At 42.0% G+C, this 24,647-nt stretch overlaps 2 protein-coding genes across 6 annotated transcripts; one reads left to right on the top strand and one right to left on the bottom strand.

Annotated features, from left to right (window-relative positions):
* Positions 1–471: 471 nt before the first annotated feature.
* Positions 472–6,241, top strand: mcoln3b (mucolipin TRP cation channel 3b). 2 transcript variants are annotated; one of them, XM_062395557.1, is made up of 14 exons: positions 472–582; positions 1,614–1,831; positions 1,926–2,093; positions 2,310–2,463; positions 2,566–2,641; positions 2,736–2,832; positions 3,164–3,263; positions 3,429–3,541; positions 3,824–3,961; positions 4,094–4,195; positions 4,651–4,773; positions 4,910–5,116; positions 5,640–5,770; positions 5,970–6,241. In XM_062395557.1, exons 2-14 carry the CDS (start codon positions 1,616–1,618, stop codon positions 6,007–6,009), a joined length of 1,665 nt encoding a protein of 554 aa, XP_062251541.1. In that variant the 5' UTR covers positions 472–582; positions 1,614–1,615; the 3' UTR covers positions 6,010–6,241. The 2 variants fall into 2 exon arrangements, with proteins under 2 accessions (XP_062251541.1, XP_062251540.1); XM_062395556.1 differs by lacking the exon at positions 472–582 and adding an exon at positions 601–759.
* On the bottom strand, positions 3,771–23,760 carry LOC133960735 (G-protein-signaling modulator 2-like). Of its 4 annotated transcripts, none has more exons than XM_062395554.1 (15): positions 23,536–23,760; positions 14,936–15,157; positions 14,294–14,429; positions 13,774–13,913; positions 12,677–12,800; positions 12,457–12,572; positions 11,830–11,985; positions 10,527–10,635; positions 10,134–10,299; positions 9,951–10,048; positions 9,418–9,603; positions 8,563–8,725; positions 7,887–8,072; positions 7,680–7,795; positions 3,771–7,186 (listed from the first exon to the last, which is right to left on the bottom strand). In XM_062395554.1, the coding sequence occupies exons 2-15, from the start codon at positions 15,154–15,156 to the stop codon at positions 6,995–6,997; spliced, it is 2,109 nt and encodes a 702-aa protein (XP_062251538.1). In that variant the 5' UTR covers position 15,157; positions 23,536–23,760; the 3' UTR covers positions 3,771–6,994. The 4 variants fall into 4 exon arrangements, with proteins under 4 accessions (XP_062251538.1, XP_062251536.1, XP_062251535.1 ...); XM_062395552.1 differs by lacking the exon at positions 23,536–23,760 and adding an exon at positions 19,837–20,056; XM_062395551.1 differs by lacking the exon at positions 23,536–23,760 and adding an exon at positions 17,468–17,929.
* Between the last annotated feature and the right edge of the window lie 887 nt (positions 23,761–24,647).

Here is a 24,647-nt window from a genome sequence, read left to right as displayed (position 1 = left end):
TCTAAGATAACCAGCTAACTAATTGGCACATAGCTAAATATCTCAAGGATAACTAGCTAAGTAATAACACTTAGCTAAAGCCCTGGGTTTGCTAGCTAACAAATTATACTTAACTTAAGAGCTGTTGTATAACTAGCCTTTCATTAGCATAACAACTGGGATGAATCCAAGCTTGAGTTGTTACTAGTTGGTAATAAATGTTGTTATATAACCGAGAAACAGTTAAAATAATAATTAATAAGTTTTTACCGCCGGTTGAAACTTTAGCTTGAAGCCCCCTCCAGACATTTGTTAGGTTGCCAGGGGATACAGGAGCGGGAGGGGCGGGAGGGGGAGGGGTGAACAGTAACAGACAGCCCCAGGAGCCAATCGGAAGTCAGGATTAGAACGCCGCCCCCCCCTCTCAGCTACGTAGGGTGCGTTCACCTGCGCAATTCACGACGCGGTTTGAGGAGTTTACCCACGATCACCTCTGATAGTTTACGTCAGAACCGTCCAGTGTCTGAGCTGGAATGTGAGTACACGGACTTCCGGGACTCGACAGGTGAATCCAATCCGAGGGGGGGTCCAGCAGCTGTGCAGGTGAGCGGACCTGAATACCCACCCCTTCACTTCCGGTTGTCTGTCCCGTCCGGACACTAAGAGACGGGACTTTTTCCACTGCTTCGGTAATAATGGCTGTTTCATGAGTCGCTGTCATGGTGGAAGACGTTCAGGCTCCAGGACGCGAGCTGCCCTGTGTTACTCAACACTGCTCAGGTACTCGCGACCCCAGCGGCCTCAGGTCCGGTCCTCTCCGCGGGCACAATTCTCAATAAGAGTAAATATCTATAAATATAAGTAGATATTTATAGTTTTGCTTTATGTAAACCTGCTCTTCTGAAGTCTGAAAACAACAGCTGAACTCTTGATAAACAGAAATCATGGATCAGTCGACGTGTCAGACCTCCTCACTGTGTTCAACAACATATCAATATGCAATGAACCTTTGTTTCATTATATTGATGAAAATTATATATGACCTATAATTTCTTTGCATATAATGCAATCGCGTATATCAAATCCTGCAATATTTCAAATAGATAATACAGAATATTTAGATGTTTATAAAAACTTTTAAGTCTAGAAAATTAGTATAATTTAACATTAAAAGGTTATTTAACATATTAATAAATCAACCAAAAGGTTGGATTTTTCAAGATGATGTGATATCAAATGTGAAAAACTAGCATAAAGCTATTTTATTTTCTCTTTCTATGGGAGCGGGGCACTGACTCTTTTTGTATGAATGGAACAATACCACAACAACAACAACAAGTTATTTATTAATGAGCATATTCCTGAAATGGAACAACTGTAAATCAAATAAACAACATTTTTGTTGCAGGGAAATTACATTTCATAGCATTGAACACATGTCCCCATAAACACAGAACCATCCATGCTCCAGTTATGTTGTTGAAGCTGAGTGACTGATTTATTTGTTGGTACCAAGTTTATACTTTATTGTCAAGTCCAGACAATGCAATGTGATAGAAATTAAAGAATTTGTGTATTTCCTGCCCATGATCAGTTATGTTGTTTGATCAAAGGTTCTATTCCATTTGTTTCAGATATGGAAGACTCCGGTGACTTGTATGATGCACATGTAAGAAATGCCCCCCCTGCTTGGGAAGAGCACCAGTGTCCGGAGGAGCTGGACAACGTGGAGTGTCTCAGAAGGAAGATCAAATTCTTCTTCATGAACCCCTGTGAGAAGTATCATGCTCGTGGACGAAAACCGTGGAAGCTCGTACTCCAGATCATTAAAATTGCTGTTATTACCATCCAGGTAATAATCTCAGACATAAACCTAAAAACAGAAGTTGTCTCTAATGTTTCACCTCCCGGATATGAGCAAATGTCTTTTTCCCCATTTCCAACAGTTGGTGTCTTTTGGGCTCAGTAACCAGATGGTTGTCACATTCAAGGAGGAGAATCTGATGACTTTCAAGCACCTTTTCCTAAAAGATTACGTTGATGGAGGCATGGCTTCATATGCCGTCTACAGACAAGAGGATGTGTATGACCACATCGATTACATCCTTAAGCAGGTAAATAAATGTTGGAATCTTCCTTGGAGCTATTTATTTATGCTGTAGCTCTCCACCTTTTTGTTTTTGTGTTTCTGTAAATAATTACTTGAATTTTATAAGCGCACATCTTGTCATGGGAGTGGACTTTGATCATGTCACTCAATGCGGTCATGTAGTTCTTGTCATAAGACATTTCCCTGAAACAACCCTATGCCATAACTCTGTCATTTCCAGTATGGACAGCTGCACAACATCACAGCAGGAAATCACGATTATGACAAAGATGGCGGCGTCTACACTCCGCTGTCCCTGTGTCAGGAGTACTACAGAAACGGCTCCTTCTACCCTGGAAATGACACGTTTGAAATTGATGCCCATGTGCAAACTGGTATGCGCGTTTGAGTTATGTGTGGAAAACTGAAATTGTTTATTCTTCATTGGAAATATTCTTCCTCTTTCACATTGTCATTTTTCTTTCTCTATCCAACAGATTGCCTGAAAATATATCCGATGTATCACCCGTTATCAGGGGAAGCACTTCCACATTTTGAATTGCACTTTAAAAGGTGTGTAGACATTTCTTTATGCAAAAACGTTTTTCTATCTTGGTTTTGATTTTAATAAGAACTTTCGTCAGTTCATGTAAACCATGTCTTCTAGGATGCTCTCTGTCAAGATCACGTTTGTTCTCAAGGCCATCAATCTACAGACTGTGAGACATCGAGAGCTGCCCGACTGCTACGACTTCACTGTGATCGTACGTTACTCGACTTGTCTTCAGACTTTCTTCTTGTGATGTGGCAGATTTGATCATTTTTTGTTTCTGCGTTATTTGCTCAGACACCTGTTCAGAGTTTAAATGACGACTTAACAGAACATGAACCTTGCATTTATTTAACTATGGTATTTTAGATGTCAAAGCACCCTAAAAGTTAAGGTGTTTGCATAAAGCATCTGCTATTTACATAGTTAAATATTACCTGTAGGGCCTGGCAAGTAAATGTTCAACTATTTGGGTAATGGAAAAATGGAGATACTCTTTAGACAAAACTTCCATTCTCCCTGAAATGTGTCTGTCTGTCTAAAAGATCACTTTCAACAATGAAGCTCACAGCGGCAGGATAAAGATTGACCTGGAAAATGATGTTGACATCAACGAATGCAGAGAATGGAAAGTAACTGGAGCATGTGAGTCAGTGCACAGACTTGATTTTATAGCAAACTAAGGAATCATCGGTATTGTTGGGATTTGTTATGGCTAAAAACCTGGGACTTGAATCTGTGCTGGACCTTCAAAGTGTTTGTTTCTCTGTCCATTCATATGAGTTAATTTATGTGTGTCTGTTCCCTCAGCCCCTAGAAGCATAAACCTGACCGTGCTGTTTGACTGCCTCATCATTATAACGTGCGTCACCTCCTTCGCACTCTGCACACGCTCGGTGGTCAACGGGATTCAGCTGCAGCTGGTGAGTCAGCTCATTGTGTTTGTGGTCCCTCGTAATAATCATACAGGTGTACAGAGACAAACAGTATCATAGGAATTCCTCCCATGATGTTGTCAGACACAAACGTGCCTCTTGCTCCAAGCTTAACCTTTCAACTTAAAGCCTAACTTGAGCCTGATTTTAACCAATAACCCTAAAACCAAGTGGAACCCTTAAAACATCCTTTCAAATGATTCAAACAAAACATCAGTGAAAACTTCCTCATTGGTGTTTAGTATGACCTGTGTTTTATTTTTTAAACAGGAGTACTCGTCGTACTGCAATCAAAAAGTCCCAATGTCGGACAGGTTGGAGTTTGTGAACGGTTGGTACATCCTGATCATCGTCAGCGACACACTGACCATCATTGGCTCCATTCTGAAGATAGAGATCCAGACCAAGGTAATGAGACAGATTCATGGTTCGGTCAGTTTCATGTTGTCAATTACAGCCTTTCATGACTTTACTAACCCTGTATACAGTGTGCATGTTCATATTTTCCGTTAATCAGACTGATAATACATTTTTTTCCAGGTCCTCACAAGCTATGATGTTTGCAGCATCCTTCTCGGCACAGGCACCATGTTCGTCTGGATCGGGGTCATCCGCTACATGGGCTACTTCAGGAAGTACAACGTAAAACCAGATTAGCTCATCCTTGCACTGATTCAACATCGCATAACACACAAAGCCTGTATGATGCAAATTTTTCTTCTTATAGCGATTTCGGTATTTTTATTCAAAGTTATAGTCTCAAGAGTCTTACCATTGTGCAAAAAGAGATCTGCCTCAAATTCAACACACGTCTTATTTTGAAGGTAAAGTTTCATCGGTGTAACATGATTTAGATTTAAAAAACACAAACAGGACGTGGGAACATGTACTACGCTCTGCACTTGAAAAAGTATTTGCCATCATAAGTTTATATTTAGAATCCCTTGGGGAGATTATTTAAGGCTCATCTTGATGATTATCTTTAGCTTAACTGTGTGCTCAAAGAGAAAATATAATCTTCAGTGTGTTTTCCTGACACTCGTCCTCAGTGCACAATCTTTCAGATCTGTCACCATGTGTTCACTTTCCATTTCCAGATCCTCATCCTGACGCTCAGGGCAGCTTTCCCAAACGTCATCCGGTTCATCTGCTGCGCTGGAATCATCTACCTCAGTTACTGTTTGTGCGGCTGGATCGTCCTTGGACCATATCACGAGAAGGTAAGTGTGTTTACGACACACTAACAAAAGTTTGCACGACTTCTCTGAAGCCAGTCCTGAGAACACTTAGGTCTGTCTATAGCAATCATGAGTACAAATAATATAAATAAAGATCACATCCTCTTTTTTGTTTTAGTTCCGGACCTTAAACACAGTGTCGGAGTGTCTGTTCTCTCTGATCAATGGAGACGACATGTATCCCACCTTTATGAACATGAGGCAGAAGAGCAGCCTGGTGTGGATTTACAGCCGAGTCTACCTCTACAGCTTCGTCTCGCTCTTCATCTACATGATCCTCAGCCTGTTCATTACAATCATCACAGACACCTACGACACAATCAAGGTAACTGTTAATCACTCTCTCATATGGGTCATTTTTAATCTTTTTAGTTGGTTAGGAATGAGTTTTCAGAAATGTATTGAAAGGCAGAGATTAAACTGCAGAATAAGTAGGAGAAGGACAAGGTTTTGGGGCTGGACAGCCTCTGGTTTCTGATTGTAGTTTGATGAGTCATGTCTGAGGCTTTTGTTGCCTCCGGATAAACAGTCTGTAGCGAGCAAAAGAGGTCGAACTCATTGAAAACTTGGCTCGTCTTTGTCCGGATATCCAGCGTCCACTGATTTACAATCTGAACTGGAGTGGCTCTCCCATCCGCACAGGCAAATGGTTCCCATCACGATCTTTTATTATTTCCTTGTAAATCGAAAATGTCAAAATCCTGTACGATGAACAAAGAAATTCCTGAATCAACCACAACTTAATTTCTACTTATCGTGTCCCATATTCCATCCTTCCACCAAGCTTTGTGGGAATCTGTTCTTTATGCATTAAACCTAAATTGTCAATTTCTGTCCGTTCCATTTAGCAACAGCAGCAGAGTGGAATCCCGACGTCTGAGCTGCAGAGGTTCTTGTCAGTGTGTAAAGATTTGCCGAACTCTGGCGTGTACAGACTCAACAAGACAAACAACTGCTTCTTGAACTGCTGCGTCAACAGGTAAGATTAGAAGTCCGCTCTCTGGTAATCCTCAGGACATCAAGAGGCTCTTACAATTGTAACTGTCATTTCTTTGGTACCGATGAGTGATCTGTTCAGTTCAGTTTTGATACCACAGCTTGGATCGTTGTTTACTATATGAAGTCAATGGTTAAAACATCTTTAAAAGAATCTTAAATTGGCCACTTCCTTCTTTCAGGTGCAGGACGCATCAGGAGAGGCTGACGTCAGAGGCGTAGACGGATCTTTTAATGTCGGAATAAATAACCTAACCTCTAATGTGCACTGAGGAAGTCTTAAATATTTCTGCTCCAACTTTGCTCAGGTGATGATTATATGATGCAGTGATGTGGAGAAGACTTTGTAAATACACTTATTTATATCGATATGAAGATTAAATTGATTTCTGAGGTATGAAAATGTTTTACGCTGAACCCAATCTAGGTTAAATAAAGAACTAATGTAAATTCATGAGATTTTATTTCTCCATTATCAGGAGAACATCAGTATAAAGGCTAAAATAACATTTCTTTAACTCACACTAGTTAATCATCTGTAAAATCTTGTTACATAGAAGAAAAATCCCATTTCACTTCATGGCTCCACTCATACAACCTTAAACAATGAAATTGTCCTTGTTAAAGTCTTTAAATGCAAGATCCAGAAGTGGCTCCTATAAATGGCTCCACTGGTCATGAGTGGAGCAATAAGGACGGACGTGAACCTTTATTTCCCTGAGGTTCTGCCACTTGACCCTTTGACGAGTTGTTGGAGAGGTCAGAGGTCAGTTAAGACCAAGCGGTTCCACTTTGCTTCACTGCAGAGTCTCTGGTCGGATCCCTCAATCCATAGAATGTGTCTCGTCCAACATGAAGCAGAGATTCCTTCAGTTTGGCTTATATCCTTAAAGCAAATGAACGACCCACAGTTTGTACGAGCGACTTGATGCAAGCCTCCAGAGCAGACGGACATCACTGGTCCCCACGTGTCTGATAAAAGCCTGAGACGCTACATTTCCCTTGGTTTCACAGTCATAATGACCACTCCTGTATTATTTGACACCATAATTCCTCATAACGTCACTTGTATTCTTGGCATTCTCATGTGAATGTTGTCAGGACCGCTCCAAAAGGCAGGAATCAAGGGTCATGTGGTTACAAAAAAAAAGCTTGGTTACTTCATACGGGGGGGTCCTGAGATAACACCACAAATCGCTGCCTGGGGTCAGTCTAGTTTGGATTGGGTAACACCAGGTGGCGGCTGGACTCGCTGCTCCTCCATCCTGTTGGACTGGGAACGCAGGATGAGGCTGAAAAAATCCTCGTCTGGAACCGTTGGGCCCTTAGATGAAGAAGATGGAGCAGAAGGTGGAGGAGAAGGTGGAGCAGTGGACCTCTGGTCGTCAAGTCTGGACCCCTGAAACATCACAAGAGGCAAGAGAGTGGGTCAATGTAGGCCTGAGGCAGTGTAGACAGGTGAACTCCATGTTATCAGATGAGACATGGAGGATGCTTAATTTGAAGTATCTTAGTCAGTGCAGATTGGATCAGAAGTATCACAGTGAAGCGCACAGTTCAGGGAGAATAAAGTGTCTGATAATAAATCAAGAACAAATTAAATATTTAACCAGGGTTTCTGCAGAGTCATGTTATTTAAAGACTTTTTGAGAGTCCCAGAATTATTTCCCCTTCCCCATAATTTAAGAAAAGGTGAAGATTAGAATAAACAGTGGAAATGCCACAAACTACAGAGACAGTCGGTGTCCATCATCTTTCCCACGATCAAAAGATCAATTAAGACCAGTTTCAATTAGTTCCATGATGTTTGTATTTTATAACATTGTCCTAATATCTACACCGACTGTCTGAAAATTTTCTTTTTTCTGCATTAATAGATTTATTTTTCTCACCTGGCACTTAACTAGCATGTCGAAGAAGACGTCGTCCCCCTCAGGCTGATCAGCACTGGTCTCGAGTCGACTGTAAAGGGAGGTTGTGTGAGGGGTATCTGTGTTGGAGGAGGGGGCTGGGAGGGGAGGAGGGGGAAAAAAGAGCATTAATCTCTACGTACGCATCTTGACATTTCATCTGGATGTTAGCTTCCATCACTCCGTCACCTTGTGTGGGGTCCTGTTCTGCGCTGGAGGTGGAGGGTGTACGCGGCGGGCTGCAGGTGCTGAGCCGTAAGCCAGGAAAATGGCTCGGGCTGACTCGCTGGTCGTCCAGTCGACGGGCCTGGGAGCTGGCCAGCAGCTCCAGGAAATGACCAGGATCCTGCAATGGTGGGTCGCGTGCCGAAATAGCTGGAAATCAAGAGAGTTGTTATTTTGTTGCTCGTGAAGGGAACGGCGAGTCGTGCATTTTATTTTGGAAGTGAATTCGGTGCTAGAGGGATCAATTGTTCCAAGTTTGCAGTTTAATGAAACTTGAGGAAACCTTTGGCAAAAAATCCAGAATTTGAGCATCAAGCACTTCCCTCATCTAGAAAATTGGCTGTAAAGCGTCGTCCATCGAGGACAAACCCCGAAACGCTTGTGTTCATGTTGGACAAAAAGTGTCAAAAGGTCCATTGAAAAACTTTTAAACTCTCAAAGCTCCTAGGAATGAATGATTCTCAACATTTAATATCTAAGGACACGCTTGTGGAAAAGCTGCATTCACACCATGAGGGAAACTGAGAAGAGACCTTCATGTGGTCACTTTCTTTCACGTCTTTCCACGGGATCATTTTGGATTCACCAGACAACGTGAATGATGGTGTGAACACAGATGAAGCAGGAGGGGCTGACTCACATTTCCTTTCAGCTACAGGTGGGGTGGAGGAGGGGGAGGAATGGGCGGGGAGATGGCTCTGGCCATCCAGGAGGGAGCACCTTTGGTCGTCCATTCGGCTGCCCTGGAAACGAGACAGGAGGTCGAAGAAGCCGTCCTCTCCGATGGTGTCACGCGATCCGGCCTGTAGCGTGGATAACATAGAATAAAACAAAGTGAGGACACGTGACACAATCCTCATTAACGTCACGTGTTGTGTCTTATTTTCCTACTGAATAATCCAAATACATCGAAGATTTGATGCATGATTCAGAATTTTGAAAAGGCGCTACGTCCACCTATACTGGACATTGATGGTTTGTTGACAGACGTGCGCCTTCTTTTACTTTGAATGGAAAAAATGAATGAACCGGTTCATTTGTCAGTGCTGTTGCACATCACCGATCTCTGGTTCAGTGAACGTCCTCGTCATTTATCATCAGAGGAGAAGATGACAAGAAAACCACTTCATCTTCTCCTATAGTTTCATTCTGTCTCAACTTCCCACAATTGGTCAAAATTTTCAAAACTATTAAAGTGTTGATACAAACACATGGTTCAGTTTGATCTGGACCAATGATAATAAAACAACTTTTCATGTGACTGCTAATATTCTTTAAAAAAGAAATAATCATTTTGAACCTGCCTCAACTTTGCTTTGAGCAACTTATGAGTCAGAAATAATGATCACACATTTCCAGTCGGTATTATTTTTTCCCGCAGTCGTAACAACGTGATCTTTTTAAACTTTTACTTGTGTGAATCATCGTTAATCCTCTCGTGGTATTTTTCCAGGGATGTTTACAGTGGGCAGGGTGAGGCGTGTTATAGAAATACCTTGATGGACGCTGGCGTCTCCTGCTCTGCAGCCGTTTGCTCGCTGCAGTTTTCCTGTTGGTCTTTAGGAGGCGACTTGTTGGTCTTGTGCTTCCTGCTCCTCAGCCGATGGAAGAGGAAGAGTTTGGTGGAAGCTTTGATGGTGTTGTTTTTTGAAGAGCCGGGGAACTTATCCTCGTCCAAGCCCTGAACAGTTGAGAAGGTGCAAACACAGAGAGAGAATTTAATCTCACAGGTCTTTTGTTTTCCCGTGATAACGTTAAAAGGTTGAACAGGTACTCAGGGAAATTAATTATCCCCTGTACATTGATTTGTTTGTCAGCAGGATTACACTAATCCAGGACAAATCCACAATATGAAGAACCAGGAATTTATTTATTTCTCTAACAAGTTCTGGATTTATATATGCAAAGTAAATAGGTGAGGCATTTAATTAAGTCAAGAGCTTTCTGAAATCAGTGTGACCAAACATTAGACCCCTGACACCGTGTGTGTGTCTCTGCCTCGTGCAGTAAGGTGACCCACTAACGTACTGGCATCGCTGGGGAGTCTGGAGGTGGACTTTTCTCAGGACTTGGACTCAGCTTCAGGTTCTCTGCACTTCCTCTCCTCCTCAACGGAGAATTCATCCCTGAGACAAAGACAGAGACGTTATGTTTTGACACGTTCCTAAAAAGGACTCGTCTGTTGTTGTGTTCTGAGGAGCGGTGACTCACCTGGGTGGTTGGAGTAACCCTGGTAGCTCACTGGCAGAGGGGAATTGTAAGTGTTTGTGTTGCGGAAGATGTTGGGATGGATGTTGGAGTTGGACTTCAGGCCGACAACCAGCCGCAGGTCCGACAGGTTCATCCTGGCTGTGACCTCGCCGCTTTTGTCTCCCGTCTTTTTTTAAAACAAAGAAAAATCATTATATTGGACCTTGTATGTCTTTTTTGAACTGGTTTTTGCAGCTTCTCTGTCCATAATAAATATGAATGGATGTATACATATAAGAAGCTGAATTCATAGTCTCAAGCATTGCTGCTGCATTCAACCAGTAGATGGGGCTGTGGACTGACGGTAGCTACTCATTGGACTCGGAGGGAGGAGGTGAAGCAGTGAACATTCACCTCTTTGGCAATTTCCAGATGTTTCTCAGCAAAGTACATGGCTTGCTCATGATTCCCCAGGGCGGTGTGGGCATTTCCTAGACTCCAGTACGCTCTTCCTTCACCGACTCTGCAGTGGTGCACACAGAGGGAAACTGGCTGAGCAGACTCAACAGGGATTACACAACAACGAGGAGGAAGTTCCTCAAACTATTACGTATCACAATCACACATTTCACAACCATCAATACGCCACATCATTATTTTTCAGAGTAAACTCATGTTTACAAAGAACTCTCTTTTCTTCCCATTATAAGAAGGTATAAAGAGAAAGAGGAGGAGCAGAGGGAGAGTTCTACTTCCACAAAGAGTCTGGCATTTTTTTACTTTTATTCATATAAATACTAAGTATTAAAAAACAATTCAGTTGTTAATGGCATATTGTCATTCATGGTGTTTTTCAGATGATTCAAAACTTCCCTCATTACCTCAGTGATAATATCTGAACAAGTTCTCCAAGCAAGAAAATAATCAAATGTTCATGATTGTGTTTTTCAGGAGTTCATTTCTCGAAATATACATTTTTTTATAGAAATATATATCTGGTCCAAAAGCATCTTAAATGTTGGAGAAGAGCCATGTTTCCGAAACAGAATAATTATAATATAATAATATATTAGTCTGCATTTCAGACATGAATGAGCTTGAACGAAATTTGGTCCAGAAATAATTCTGTATTTTACATGACAATAATAAAGCTGTGAAAGTTTATAGTAAAAATAATTCTGCTTCTTTTTCCAAAGACTAAAGATTCACACCAAATATGTGTGGATTGCTTTGTTGGCAGAGCTGTAGAAAAGGAGAAGACTTTATAAAATGACTTCATCTGTGTTGTGTTGACTTTCATCTTTTTATCTTGTACTTGGTTCAGTGCTAACATCATAACACACCACATCTGCTTGCTGTTGGCAGCGTTTTAATGTCAGAGTTCATTAAGGTGGATCAGATGTTTAATTTGATCTGCAAAGGTCAAATCATGTTTCATGTACTGATCAAATATTTAGCATGACAAGTACAGTTTGTACATAGAAAGTTGTTTTAATGACTAATATTTTCCTTAATGTTCATGTTTTTCCCAAAACATTTAATGCTGTGAGTGTTTCCTTGTGAATTTCCCTTCTTTTCAGTGTCTTGTGTGTTTAGTATCCACCCCCAATTCAGCAAATGCTTCGTTCAGGGACCGCCCACATTCAAACTGCCCACGCCCATTATTCCTCAAAGGCTAACAACTTGGCAGGAAAGCAGCTTCTTTTCCAGTGGATACCTGTCGCTGAGGTCCTGAGCGATGACCAGATGCTTGAGGTGGTAATCAATGGCTCTCTCATAGTCCTGCAGCAGCGTGTAGGTGTTGCCCAGACTGTAGCAGGCCTGGGCCTCCACGGCGCGGTCCTTCAGAAGCCTGGCCAGCTGAAGCGTCCTCCTGGGGGCAAGAACAGAGGAGGAGGAAGGTCAAAGAATGTGGAGGGTGGGTGCACAGGAATGATAGTTATCTGCTCTGTGGCGCTTTCCAGGGGCCGCAGTGAAGGGATTAGAAACTGCTGGGCTTAATGAGTGAGTGGTTGTGAGCAACTGAAAATCTGGTTTTGGAAGACTGTGTTGTATTCAAAACTTTATTTGGCTCATTTGTGTAACCAAAGAAGAAGCACCATAAGAAGCATTTTAAGGCAGTATAGTTACAGAAGGGTTTGCAACACACTACAATGTATTTACGAGCCTGTATATTTCTGTATTTTCCCTTTGACAAAATGTTTATATGCTGCTTAGAAACCTTAAATTTGTAAATAAAAGTAAACATTTTTAGATCATTTGGATTTAATCTGATCGGCTTTTTGTCCAAAGAAGACAGAGAGCATTATCTCCAAATAACCAGGGTGAGATCCGGGCGACTCACTTGTAATGACCGGCCGCCACTTCGAACTGACTGAGGAAGATGTGGGCATTGCCGAGGTTACAATGGGCCCTTCTCTCGGCTGACTTATCCCCAAACTCTTTAGCGACGAGCAGCCGCTGCCATACATGAAAAAAACAGAATGTGCACGTTATTTAGATCAGGTGTTAATGGTTAAGTGAGAGTGAGGCTACATTGTTTTTGTCAGATGTCCGCCACCCACCTGTTCATGTGCAGCCACTGCATTTCCAAAGTCGCCCAGCAGATAGTAAGTATTCCCAAGGTTCCCATAGGTTCGACCCTGAGCCGCTTGATCGCCCAAACCCTTCACCAGGCACAGGTTCGCTCTTTGTGGGGGGGGGGGGAAATACATGTTTTAGTTGTCAACATTTTCAGGATGATATTCCAGGCCAGAATAAAGATTGCTGTAAAGTTGTGCATTTATATTTAAATCTAACTTTCAAAAGGTTTATTTTCTCAAATTCAAGTTCTATGTATTTGTTTGTATTTGGGTTTTCTCTTTATTAATAAATAATGACAACTGGACCACACGTGTTGACAACACGGGCAACTCCAACCATTGAGACTTTAATACATGGTTACAAGTTCCAGAAAAACAAGTAGGCGGACAGGACGGGTTTAGTATTTCTTAAACTGCTGATCTCCTGAGATCTAATCTCACACACACACACACATCGGTTTCTTCAGTTTCCATTGAATGGTGTGGGGAAATAAAGTGAGATAAGACGGCCAGATTCAGATGACACATCTCAGTATACAGTTTAAACCCTAAGGCAGATGGATGATAAATAAAGAAGACCACATTGGGCTCCACTCGTAGACAGTGGAAATGCCTGAATCGTCCTTCAAATATGGTTTCTTCTGTTTAAAAAAGAAAACCGAGATGTCACTGACCAAACAGTAAATTTGAGGCAGTTCACAAACCAATGGGTGACGTCATGGTGGATTTCCACTTAGTGCAAACCCTGTGAGCCAAGAACAGCACTGAGACTGTGGACACAGCTTCACCAAGAACAGTGACTCTGATCGTTCTCTAAATCCTACAGAATCACGTAGATGGTAGAGTGCCCAACGGGGAGGAGACCCCAGGGTAGACCCAGAACTTCCTGGAGGGATTATATATCCCAGCTGGGCCAAGAACGCCTCTGGATCCCCCAGTAGGTTGTGGAAAGACGTCTGGAGTGACTTCTTCTGGGACCGGAGCCCAGATAAGCACAAGACAATGGATGGATGGATAATACCCCAAATAAAAGCAAACCACCACTCAACATGTAGAAGCAAACGTTGGTGTGAACTCACTCGTAGTACTGTGCAGCTTTCCTCAGGGCGATCCGGGCCTCCTCTGGGAACTCTCCTGGCTCGGCTCCAGTCCAGCAGATGCTCTTTCCCTTGGCGTGGTAAACGTTCCCGAAATTATACAGCGCCCGAGCCTGCCCAACCTACAGCACGCACACCGGGTTTTCACAGATGGAAGCCACACTGACCGCAGTTGTAATTACATACTTAAAATACACCAGGCAGACACCAGACCTGCTTGTTTGCATCGGGGGTGCTGGAAAACTATTCTAGATGTCGGTTTGCCGAGGCTCGGCCGTCATCGTGCACATATCTACAGTTTTCTGTGGCCTCGCAGAGCGTTACGTGGTTTAACAAATTCATATATATTTATATTTAGCTAAGTCATTGAGCAACAGACTGAAATTGTATTAACAGAAAAGTGAAAAATCATTCATTCTCAGTTTTCTAGGATTAAAAAAGGACTAAGAAACATAATTCAATATAATATCAGTACAATAAAACTCATTATAGTAAAACCCACCTTATCATATATGGCTTTTGTAATTTCCAAATGTCTTTGGCAACAAACCACCGCTTCCTCATAACGTCCTAAAAGCTTTAATGTGTTCCCAAGGTTACCGCTGGCTTTGGCCTCGCCCAGTTCATCGCCAATCGTTCTGGGATTGAAAGGGGAAAAAAAATAAAAACATTAGGAAATAATTAGACTGGAATATTGGAAGATTACTGGAGTGTGTTAGTGCGAAGACACAAGAGGCAAGAAAGTAATTTACATCTGCAGGCAGAAATACTGTGGAGTCGAGTTGAGCAATTTAATCATGGGGGGGGGGGGGGGATCGTGATTAAAAAAAGTTTTAACATCTGTTCATAATATTGTTTGAGATGAATCTTTAATTACTTCTGTTGGAAGCTGATTAAAACTTTTGTGCATGAACACAAACCCTCGTTAAAAAGTCAATCTAATGTCTTGCAGAGGCCAGTGAGACCACCGTGACCTTTGACCTCCCAAATCAAATCGGTTCATATTTGAATCAAACTGAACATTTGACCCAAATTTGAAGAGGCGAAGTTCCCTCAAGGTGTTCTTGAGATATTCTGTTTAGAACAATTGATGAGGCATAGGAGGTGGTTTCGGAACACGTTATGATCCAAACTGGGAAACTACCTGGTGAGTGTGAGGTCGTGCCGATGGTACTCCAGGGCTTTGTTGTAGTCCTGCAGGTGAAAGTAGGCATTTCCCAGCTGGCTGTAGATGGCGCTGAGGATCTGAAGGTCCTCGGTTCCCACCTGGATGGCCGACTCGAAGAAAGACACGCCGGCCCGATAGTCCCCGGTCTTACAGAGCCGCTCCCCCTCCAGAGCCAGGTCCAGACACGACGACTCCATCCTGCAGGGAAGAGGAATCTGTGTGAGAGGTCGAGGGACGGTGAACTCTAATCTACAACTCTGTCGATAGGGACACAACTAAAAGTGCAGATTATTTTATCATCTGCTCAATAACATGTTTCTTGTTGTGTCTTTAAATGTCTTGTTGTGTCTGATAAAAAGTCCAAAACCCAAACAAATTAGGTTTACGATCATAAATCATAAAGAAAAACAGAAACTTATGTAAATCTTCTTTTCTGTTGATTAACTAATAGAATGATTAATCAATAATTGCAGTTCTGGCAAAGCTACAGATGATCGGGAGGGGTGAAGATTTAAAGCACTGAAAAACATCTGTAATTACAGTTTCTTGTCTAATCCTTCTAAATTTAATTTTGGAGACATAGATGAAAGAGTCCCCTACAAGTTCTGAGATACATTCAGAGCAACATTACTAAAACTCCAGTTATTTAGGTTGAAGTGATGTCTTACAACTGCTTATTTGGTCAAAACTGCAGTTAAAATTAGATCAATGTTATATCAGATAAAAGTATAAAATGCTCACAATCGAAAAAACTGTAATCAGCAAACGTCTTGTACAAAAAAGTAGCCATAAATGACTTTTCTTAAATCACTAATCAATGTATTGAGTAATTATATTAACAACAATCTACTCGTCTTGGCGATGTTTCATCCTTACAAGTACAAAATGCAGACTTTTCATGTATAAAGCTCAGAAAACACAAATGTGACACAGACACACAAAACACACACAAAGTCCAGACAAGAACTATAAAAATCCCAAATGAGACGGCGCATTTCCTGTGTGTCGTGAGCTCCACATATACCCTTCAATGGAATCGTGTGCTTTACTTAAACCATGAACGCTAAGTAAACTCAGATGTGTCTGTGGTGGGAACCTCCGCGCCCCTCCCACAGGAAATAAGGCCGTCCCTCTTCACCAGAGTCAAACCAGCAGTAATGAAAACAAATAGGAAACTTGAGTGAAACATTACATCAGATGACAGTGAAACAAATCCAGTCATGCATGAACGCACAGGATTACTCATTTACAGGATCTGTGAAGGAGAAGTGATTCTTAAGAGTGATGAAAAATCTCAAAAGGTAAATGTTCAAACTAAATCTGAATACTTAAGCTGCTTAACTTTGGTTGATTGATCTTAAATTAAGAATAACAACACTCTACTTCTCTGTATTCGGAAGACATGACAAAGCCCAAGTGAAGCCATAGCGTCTCTATGGGTTTTATCAGTAAAGGTCATAAAATCCTACCTCCTCCATGTTAGTGGACAAACTTTTAGTTTTGTGAAAGACGGTTCCTGTCATTTAAGGAAGTGCTTATCACACAGAGACTGACGCGTGATTGGTCGAGCGTGTGAATCGGCCGGACCTTGCTGTTTTGGCTTCATTTCTGGTAAGTGAGAGGAAGCAGTGACCATTTATCCATAAAGGAAGAAGTTGTGTAAATTCACAGAATTCAATCTCTATTTCTATTCCTCTATTTTTTTGAAATTTTACTTTTGGTTTTGGAGATATATTCTGATATTTTTGCCAGCATTTATTTTCATTTGAATAATCACAGATTAATGAGCCGTGCTCCCCAGACGATCACCACTTCCTCTCAGTCTGTTTCCTGAGTTCCCTCTGAAAACCCCAAACCAAAGCTTTGGGTAATTGCTGGTTAAAGGTTGTGTTAAGGTCTGCCCCTCCCAGAGAGTGACACAAACAACACAGTATTTACAGGAATCTGTTCTCCTGCCCATTCATCTTGCTTTCAAAATGCAGAAGCTTCCTCATCTCCATTCACACAGTTTGGTAGCAAAGATTAAAAAAGGTATTTATCTCAGCTGCTCCTCTTGTAAAAGAAATGTGGTTGAAACAAACTCCATGTAATTCAACAGGAAGTAGCGTATGTAACTCCGCTAAGAGCCCTATCAGGCGAAGTTAAAGAGTGATGGCGAGTTCCTGGACCCGCCCCCTTCGTCCAGATCCAGCTGAATAAAGCCTCCTTAATTAACGTCTGCACCAAATGACACACATACACACACACACAAACGCAGACACAGACTTCTATGCCTGATTTTGAATGAACACCCATGAATTATTCACGGGGAAATGTGCAGAAGTGCTTTTTGCGTAATCCTGTTGACAATCAAGCAAACAAGCTGCTTTTTAAAATGCAAGACCAATTTAAAAAGCACAGTGACAGATGGGACTTTTTAAGGATTGACACGAACAGCGTCTTGATTGAGAAGCATCCTCACGTCGAGGTAGAAGATTCCTTCCACTCTAACCCTCGGGCCTCACATACCTGCCGCCTCTCCCCATCCTGATGCACTCGAGACACTTTGACACGAGGGACATCGCAGGCCTCTCCGTGTGGAGCAAACGCAGCGCTTTACGCTCAACGACCTTAAACTTCTCCGCCTTCGTGTGGACACACATAACGCACACGGCCGCTGGTGTCCACGTCTCAGGGAATCAAGAAAACGCGGCTTCCATGGATCTGCCGGGCCTTTCCTCCCAGGCGCTCTGCTAACTCCCGGCAGCAGCAGCAAAAAAAAAAAAGGACTTAATCCGCTCAGCGTTTGTGTCGACCTTAGCGGTCGGGGGTCGGGAGTGAGAGAGACGTCTTGTTTGGACGAGCGCAGATCGACCCCCCCCCTCCCCGGTCGTTATCGAGCAGAACTGGATGAAGTGTGGTGGCCGAGGTTAGCGAGGTTAGTGTGTTTGGCCGAGTGTTGTTATCTCTCTGCCTCTCAGCCACCGGGAACAGATTTGTGAGCCACCTGATGGTGTGTGTCACTTCCAATTAGGCCGGACCTCAATGGTAATTACAGTCACTTTAAGTGGCTCCAGTGAACTCTAAGGCTATTTGCTCAACACTCCATGAAATAATCACTTGGCGGCGGGTGGCCTTGAGGGAAACTTGTTTTAATGAAAATAATTCTCGCCTTTCAAAAGAAATAAAAATTCTACCTACCTCATTAAACATGTTTTAATATGATGAGTTAATAATTCGTGGATTCAATAAAATCTCGATGATTCCTGAGGGTTAATATGATGATGTATTAAAACAAGAAACAAACCACCAATCCTCCCCTTCTCCACAGCTTCTAGTAAATCAGCGGCGCCCAATCCAGAGGAATCCACTTGTGTGAATTAACTAAGTCTGGTCAAAGTGCCCTCTGAGGGGGGGGGGGACAATGTGTTGGCTCACCACTACTACATGTGACGTTAAAGCTGCCACCTCCATTCACCAAAAGCCAGATCAGCTGTTATATATAAACAGGACAAATGTTGGGAGTGGCCCAAATCGAACGTACAAGGCCAAGTTCACCCTTCATGACCCCGGGGGGAGTTTAATGCAAATGAAGAAGAGATAATCGGGATTTCTGCAAACATCTTCCTGAGCCAGTCAAAGTTCTCGTTTGTGGTTTGGCACCGAAATGTATTTCTCACACATGCTCCTGCCAAGTTCTCTTGAGGCTTTCAGTGCAAGTGCTTAGGACCGGACCAGCAGGAATCTGGTTATCTGATTGTGTCAGTAACCTGCAGGCTAGCTCATCTCCTCAGTGTACGTAGAGCGTGTAATTCTATCAGAGGAAAGTATGTCTGTGGTAAACATCGACCTGACGGGGCTTGTTCGCAATATCTCAAATTACTACAGAGGTCTGCAACTTGTCAACTTCACCCACTCAACCTCACGGGCTGTCTATGAATATAAATAACTGCTGGAGTCATGTCAACACTTAGACAAAACTTTAAAATGTGAAGGTAATGTGCAAACAAGGCGATCGGAAGAGGAAACATCACTTAGTGGTTGACGTTGAGTGTCAGGTTTATTTTATTCTCACAGTTGTGTCATGAAATATTTACACTGCGGTGAGAGGGGACCTCCTGCCGTGACCTCATTCACGTGTCGGCCAATGAGGTGTCACGTTACTGACGCAGAGAAACAACACATCTATACGGACGCACACTTCAAATACACCTAAGACAGCAGAGCAAAACCGATTCTTTGTTGTTTTTTTTAAATGTTCCAAAGCCACAATTGCCAGATTCAGATGTTTGGCTGAGGACCAGCAAACATTCACAACTGAGGCTGGAGCCAACAACTCTAGGACATTTACTACCTTCAGATACGTAACAAAAAATGTAAGTTCAATTTACTGCATGTTGATATATTGCTCATGTATAGTGTAGGGAACCAACTTGGAGCAAAAATGAGTCTTTATACTAGGAAAGAAATAATAACCTGACATTTATTTCGACTGGCCGCATCGCCCCCCCGCCTTACTTTTACTACAATATTTGAAGCCACACAATCTGAAAACTATAGATACTTGTAATACTTAATACAGATGTCCCAGATAAAGTTAAAACAGTTAAACAGTGTTCTTGTACCTTCAGTTTCAAGGGCTTGCACAAGTGTTCTCAATAACAAAATAATTAACAATAACAGTAATCATCTCTTAAATACAGGGTAAGTCGCAGCTACATCTGTTAAAACATGTCAAACAGGTTATTTTTCTAAAAGCAAAGGTTTTGGATGTACTCAGTATCTTTCAACACACAAACTCTGAAGGTATCAGAATCTTTTAAATTATAATTTACAAAGTTATTTCACGATGACATTACATTATCCTTCACGTCACACACTGTGAACACACAGCCTACCTCTGGCGGACATGAAGCACCTGCTCCCTGTCGTGTGCATAGTGCAGAGACACCGACATGACCGTCAGCCCAGCAGGTAGGACATGATGGATCCCTGTCCACTGCCACGCAGCAGGGACAACCAGCTTTTCAAACGAAAGGAGAAAGGGACACAGAACGTCCTCTGGAGACACCGAACGCTGCCACGCATGAATTCCAACGAACAATGTGAGGATTCAGCCCTCCACACTTTCTCTGACCCCCCGTCTTATCTTGAAACTGGAGCTGGGAACAGGAGAGAACACTCAGCGGCTCTTCCGTCATGTGTCCACTGAGTTTTAGAGCAAAACAAACAGGAGGAGTGAATCATCACTTTTCTACAGGTCAGTAATGTCCGAATGCAAATCAAGCTGCTGGAAATCTTGTCAGCAAATTGGACAAAGATGTACAATTGATGAATTGATTAGGTGAACTAAAATGTCTCCATAAATCCCATTAAAAAAGATCTCATTGTGAATTTAACTGTTTTAAATATTTGAGGTAATGTATCTGGAGACCTTCCAGTTAACAAATATTTAACAGGCTTCACGATTCAGATAATTGGTGAAACATTTTAGTAACAAAAACGCATAAAATTCACTTGTTTCATTTGATGATTTTCCTTAGACTCCTCATCCTGATAGTTAACTCTGATCATTTTGGGTTTTAAAAAAACCTAAATACCTCCGTCAAAAACGCCAAAAGGTTAAATGTTAATGCTAAATGTTATGCTTCACTAAATTGCTCAAACTTCAAGATATCATCTCCTTAAATCCACCTGTTTGCAAAAAGAAATCCATGAAATATTCCCTGGGAAATCAGTGTATATGCAATGTAAAGGAAAATAATGAAAAAACTAAATAAATCCTGGATCTGTGGCTGATCCTGCCACAAACATATGATGTTCACCTGAGTTCTAAAGTGCCGCCTCCATCCAGAGAAGCCCCAGGTGAGTGTTGACACCTTTGACCTTAAAACCATGCAGGGAATGTTTCAAGCTAGTTCCCACAACAAGGTCAGAAAACTGAAGTTCAAAAGGTTCCACTTTCTGATGGTGGATTCTATCTCTTCTTCTGATTCCTGTTGTCCACTCGTCTTTCTTTAAATTGTCTGGAATGCCTCGAGCCCACAGCTCTATTATCCTCCTGCCATCTCTCACCGACTAAGTGCTATGTGGCTGAAAACCTTCAGCTGACTAGAGGATTTTTTTTTGTTGACTGCGTCGTCCTCTGTGAAGGGTGCAGCAGGAACCACAACGTCTGGGAACAATCCCCCCCCCCCGTGTTCATAACGACTTTCATCCCGAGACTCGCTCTCTCTTTCTGACCTGTCAGCATGTTGTACAGTGTGTTTCTCCCCCAGTTGTGTTTGAGACGCGTGTGAGGGAGAAAATAATCATACGTCACCGATAAATATGATTTTTAACAAATCTTCTAATAATCCAATGTTCTCTCTGTTCCTGGTTTCGACCTCCGAGAGGCTGGGAGGGAGTGTGTTTGGATTGTGCAAAGAAATCACGAGTAATTATGCATCATTTGTGATTTCAGTCATTCTAACCCACAGGTGAGTGATTGTGTAACTTTTCACAGAAGTCTAATAATTTAATTGGACCTCTGTTTTCCCCAAAACAGAAACACCTGACACAGCGTCGGCCTGCTCCTACCCAATTTAGATTATACCTTACACCATCACTCTGTTTAACTTACTTTGAGTTCTCTACAGTACACAATATATGAATGTCCCACAAACCCTCTGGAGGTTATTTGAGTTTCTCCTTCGCATAATGTCATAATAAAAAAAGGCCTAATGTGGCCTCTTCAACCATAAGCACTTCGATATGAATACGCCCCAAACGGTCCCTCTTCAATTAAGAGGCACGGTCTGAGGTGACAGTCATATTTCCTTTTGAAGAGAGATTGGGAGAAACCATCATTAGAGACTCAACCCAAACCCTGCAGGGGGGGGGGGGGAAGACAAGCAATTTTAGAATGGAAAACTGAGCTGCAGCGATGAAAACTGAGCACGAACTGTTCTCAAGAAGTGAACAGGCTACGACAAATATGAGACAGAAAACCTATTTATAGTGAGAGCATATTTAAAAACTAACTACCAGGTTTAACCAAGTGGTTTAGTGTTCAAAAGTACTTTTCTAATCTGAGGCCGTCTGGGTCCCGGTCGGCTCAGTGTCCAGAGTCGGAGCTAAACGTGGAGAAGCACCACACATCTGGAACAAACTCCAGAAAACACCAGGCCGGCTCCGACTCGCAGTTATTTTAAAATCAGGCCTCCATTCAAATAATCTTGTATTTACTCGTGTGTTGCACAACTCTTGTTTTCATTAGTACCGTTTGTTTTCCTATGACACTTTGAAATACACATTGAAGTACTTTACTAGTGCACTGTGATGTGTACTACGAGTACAAGGATCCTGTTGTTTGGATCCTTTTAATGGAAAATGGAGACATGGAGAAGCAGCATGCAGCACACATCTGGAGCTAACTCCCAGAAAACACAAGAGAACTGCTCCAACTCTTTGGTTTTTTAATTGATATTTTATATGTGAGTCACTCCTACAACCTGCAGAAACTCTCAGCTGCTTTCAGTTGACTATTTCTGTGACTCACTGCATTATAATAAGATTAACTGGTTTCAAATGCTTTATTCTATTGAATCTTAACGTTTTAAACCCCATTGAAATGTTTTTCTTTACCCTTTTTTTGTGTGCATAAGCTCTTGATGCTTTTAATTGCAGGTGTGCATGTTTGTGTACATTAAGTGTTAAGATCCTGTTTGGATTGTTTGAATGGTGAATAACAACTTGGAAACCATGGAGGCACGACACATCTGGAACAGACCTAGGAAACATGAGATTGAGTAATTGATCGAGATGAACATAGAAATATTAACTGTTATCTTAACTCTCTTGTTTTAACTTTATTCTATTTATGTTTACAGACTGACACTATACAAATGTGTTTATTAGTTTGGAGTTTACTCTCTTAATTCACCTTGAGAGCATTTTGAATGACCTTGCTGTGGTACAAGTATTTAAATGTTCTAAGGACACACAGAGAACAATCATGAACCACACATCTGAGACCGACTCAAGTCTTATATCGTGTCTATTTTCTTAAAAACCAAATCAAAGCCTGAGACCTGCTCCAACTCCCAGGTGCTTTTATTTGACTTTTTATGTTTGTCACAGCATTTGTATTAAGATTCACTCTGGAATATTTACTCTACTCTTGCCTTAACTGCTTTTTCTTATTTATTTTTACAGTTTTACACCCCATTTAAAATTGGCTTTGAGCTGAAACCAGGAAGCTGCAGAGTTCAGAGCTCTTCGCAGTGAAGTCAGTCGGTGACACATGTTCTGGTGATGATGACTGTTTGGATGAATCCCTCTCCAGGAGTCTGGAGGTGACGCAAGTGACATGCGAACATGTCATCACACGTTTTCCCTGTCTGGGTTCAACGGGAACAGTTGACGAGGAGACGTTTGGAACGTTTCACAGAGAATAAGACAAATAAAAAAAACAAAGACAGGAAACTTTGTTTTGTTTGTAAAAGTGAAAAGCGTTCAGAAGCGCGGCTGAGGTGACAGAGAAGAGACACACACAAGAAAAACAACAACAAGCGAACAGACGCAGAAACTTTTCAGGTGATTGTTATTCCACTGACCTCAAAGTGACGGACGCACCACCGACATGGCTCCAGCTCCAGGAAACAAGCGGGTTATCGTCTCTTAACTAGTCTCTGCAGAGGGGAACTAGTCCCGGTCGCTCAGGAGGAGGATGACTCCATTGTCTCTGGATTTTAAAGAAACAGTCCTCGAGCTGAGAGTCTGACTCCAATTAAAACTGCTGCCGCTGCCTTCAAGGCCCGTGGGATATCTGGACACTCTGACACTTCAACACCGATGGAAGTAAAGGGAGGTTTAAGTGTGACGTTCTAATAGGGCGGGGGAAATGGGGGGGGGGGGGGGGGGGGTTGTATTAATGATTCGTGATCGTGTCTCTCATTGAGCAACACGTGTTGACTAAGGTGGATTCATTCAGAGGAATTTATACAGAGACGTGTCAGTTTCCATCCAGGGCCTCTCACGCCCCCTGTCGCCCGCAGCGGGTCTGTGCTGCTGCTTTGACAAGTGGAGAAAACTTTATTTATAACACAACATTTAACATTTAATTCTATGCGACAGCTCAATGTAATAATAATAATAATAATAAAACAACACACCTGAATTATATAACTTCCAGCAGGAGGCTCAATGTGCTGTTGGAACCACAACACTATGTACTAAGTTTTTTACACTGATAAAAAGAACACAAATATATTATTTGGAATTAGATATGATTACCTCAGTTTTATTTAATTGTTGTTGTCCATCACGATAACCGTTTTAAATATGTAAGTTGTTATTTTACTTTAGGCTGCTAACTTCACACCAGTATCTGCACATTCTCTGTATTTTGCTTTTATTTTTCATTTATTGCCCTTTTTTCATTCTAATTTTGCCTTCCTGCTGTAGCCAGTGAACTTCTCCAGCGTGGGATCTGTAAAGTTGACTTTTACTATTTTCTTGGGCCCCAGTGGCCCCTGAATAGGAAGGTTGACCTTGGAAGTTCAATTTTTTACCAACGCACCCAGAAACCTTCCAGAATACGACAGAGCAGTGGATCCAAGCAGAATATTACTGTAAAGAATCTTCTACTTTGTTAGAGGACGGACATTTCTGCCTTTTTCACTCTTCTTTGTAACCGTCTTTCCTAGAACGTGAACTCTGCTGTTTG

Source organism: Platichthys flesus, chromosome 9 (genome assembly GCF_949316205.1).
Source record: "Platichthys flesus chromosome 9, fPlaFle2.1, whole genome shotgun sequence".
NCBI classification, from domain to species: Eukaryota; Metazoa; Chordata; class Actinopteri; order Pleuronectiformes; family Pleuronectidae; genus Platichthys; species Platichthys flesus.
The sequence above is the reverse complement of the archived record's forward strand: the minus strand, read 5'-3'. Positions and strand labels throughout refer to the sequence as shown.

Bases quoted from the DNA above. Each gene is read 5' to 3' on its own strand.
- mcoln3b (XM_062395556.1), top strand. From the start codon at position 699: ATGGTGGAAGACGTTCAGGCTCCAGGACGCGAGCTGCCCTGTGTTACT. The intron at 3,542-3,823 runs GTGAGTCAGCTC...TTTTTTAAACAG, and splicing joins ACGGGATTCAGCTGCAGCTG to GAGTACTCGTCGTACTGCAA. The intron at 4,196-4,650 runs GTAAAACCAGAT...TTCCATTTCCAG, and splicing joins GCTACTTCAGGAAGTACAAC to ATCCTCATCCTGACGCTCAG.
- LOC133960735 (XM_062395551.1), bottom strand. From the start codon at position 17,601: ATGTGTGTCCACACGAAGGCGGAGAAGTTTAAGGTCGTTGAGCGTAAA. The intron at 15,158-17,467 runs GTATGTGAGGCC...TCTTCCCTGCAG, and splicing joins AGGATGGGGAGAGGCGGCAG to GATGGAGTCGTCGTGTCTGG. The intron at 9,604-9,950 runs GTACGTTAGTGG...TCAACTGTTCAG, and splicing joins CAGACTCCCCAGCGATGCCA to GGCTTGGACGAGGATAAGTT.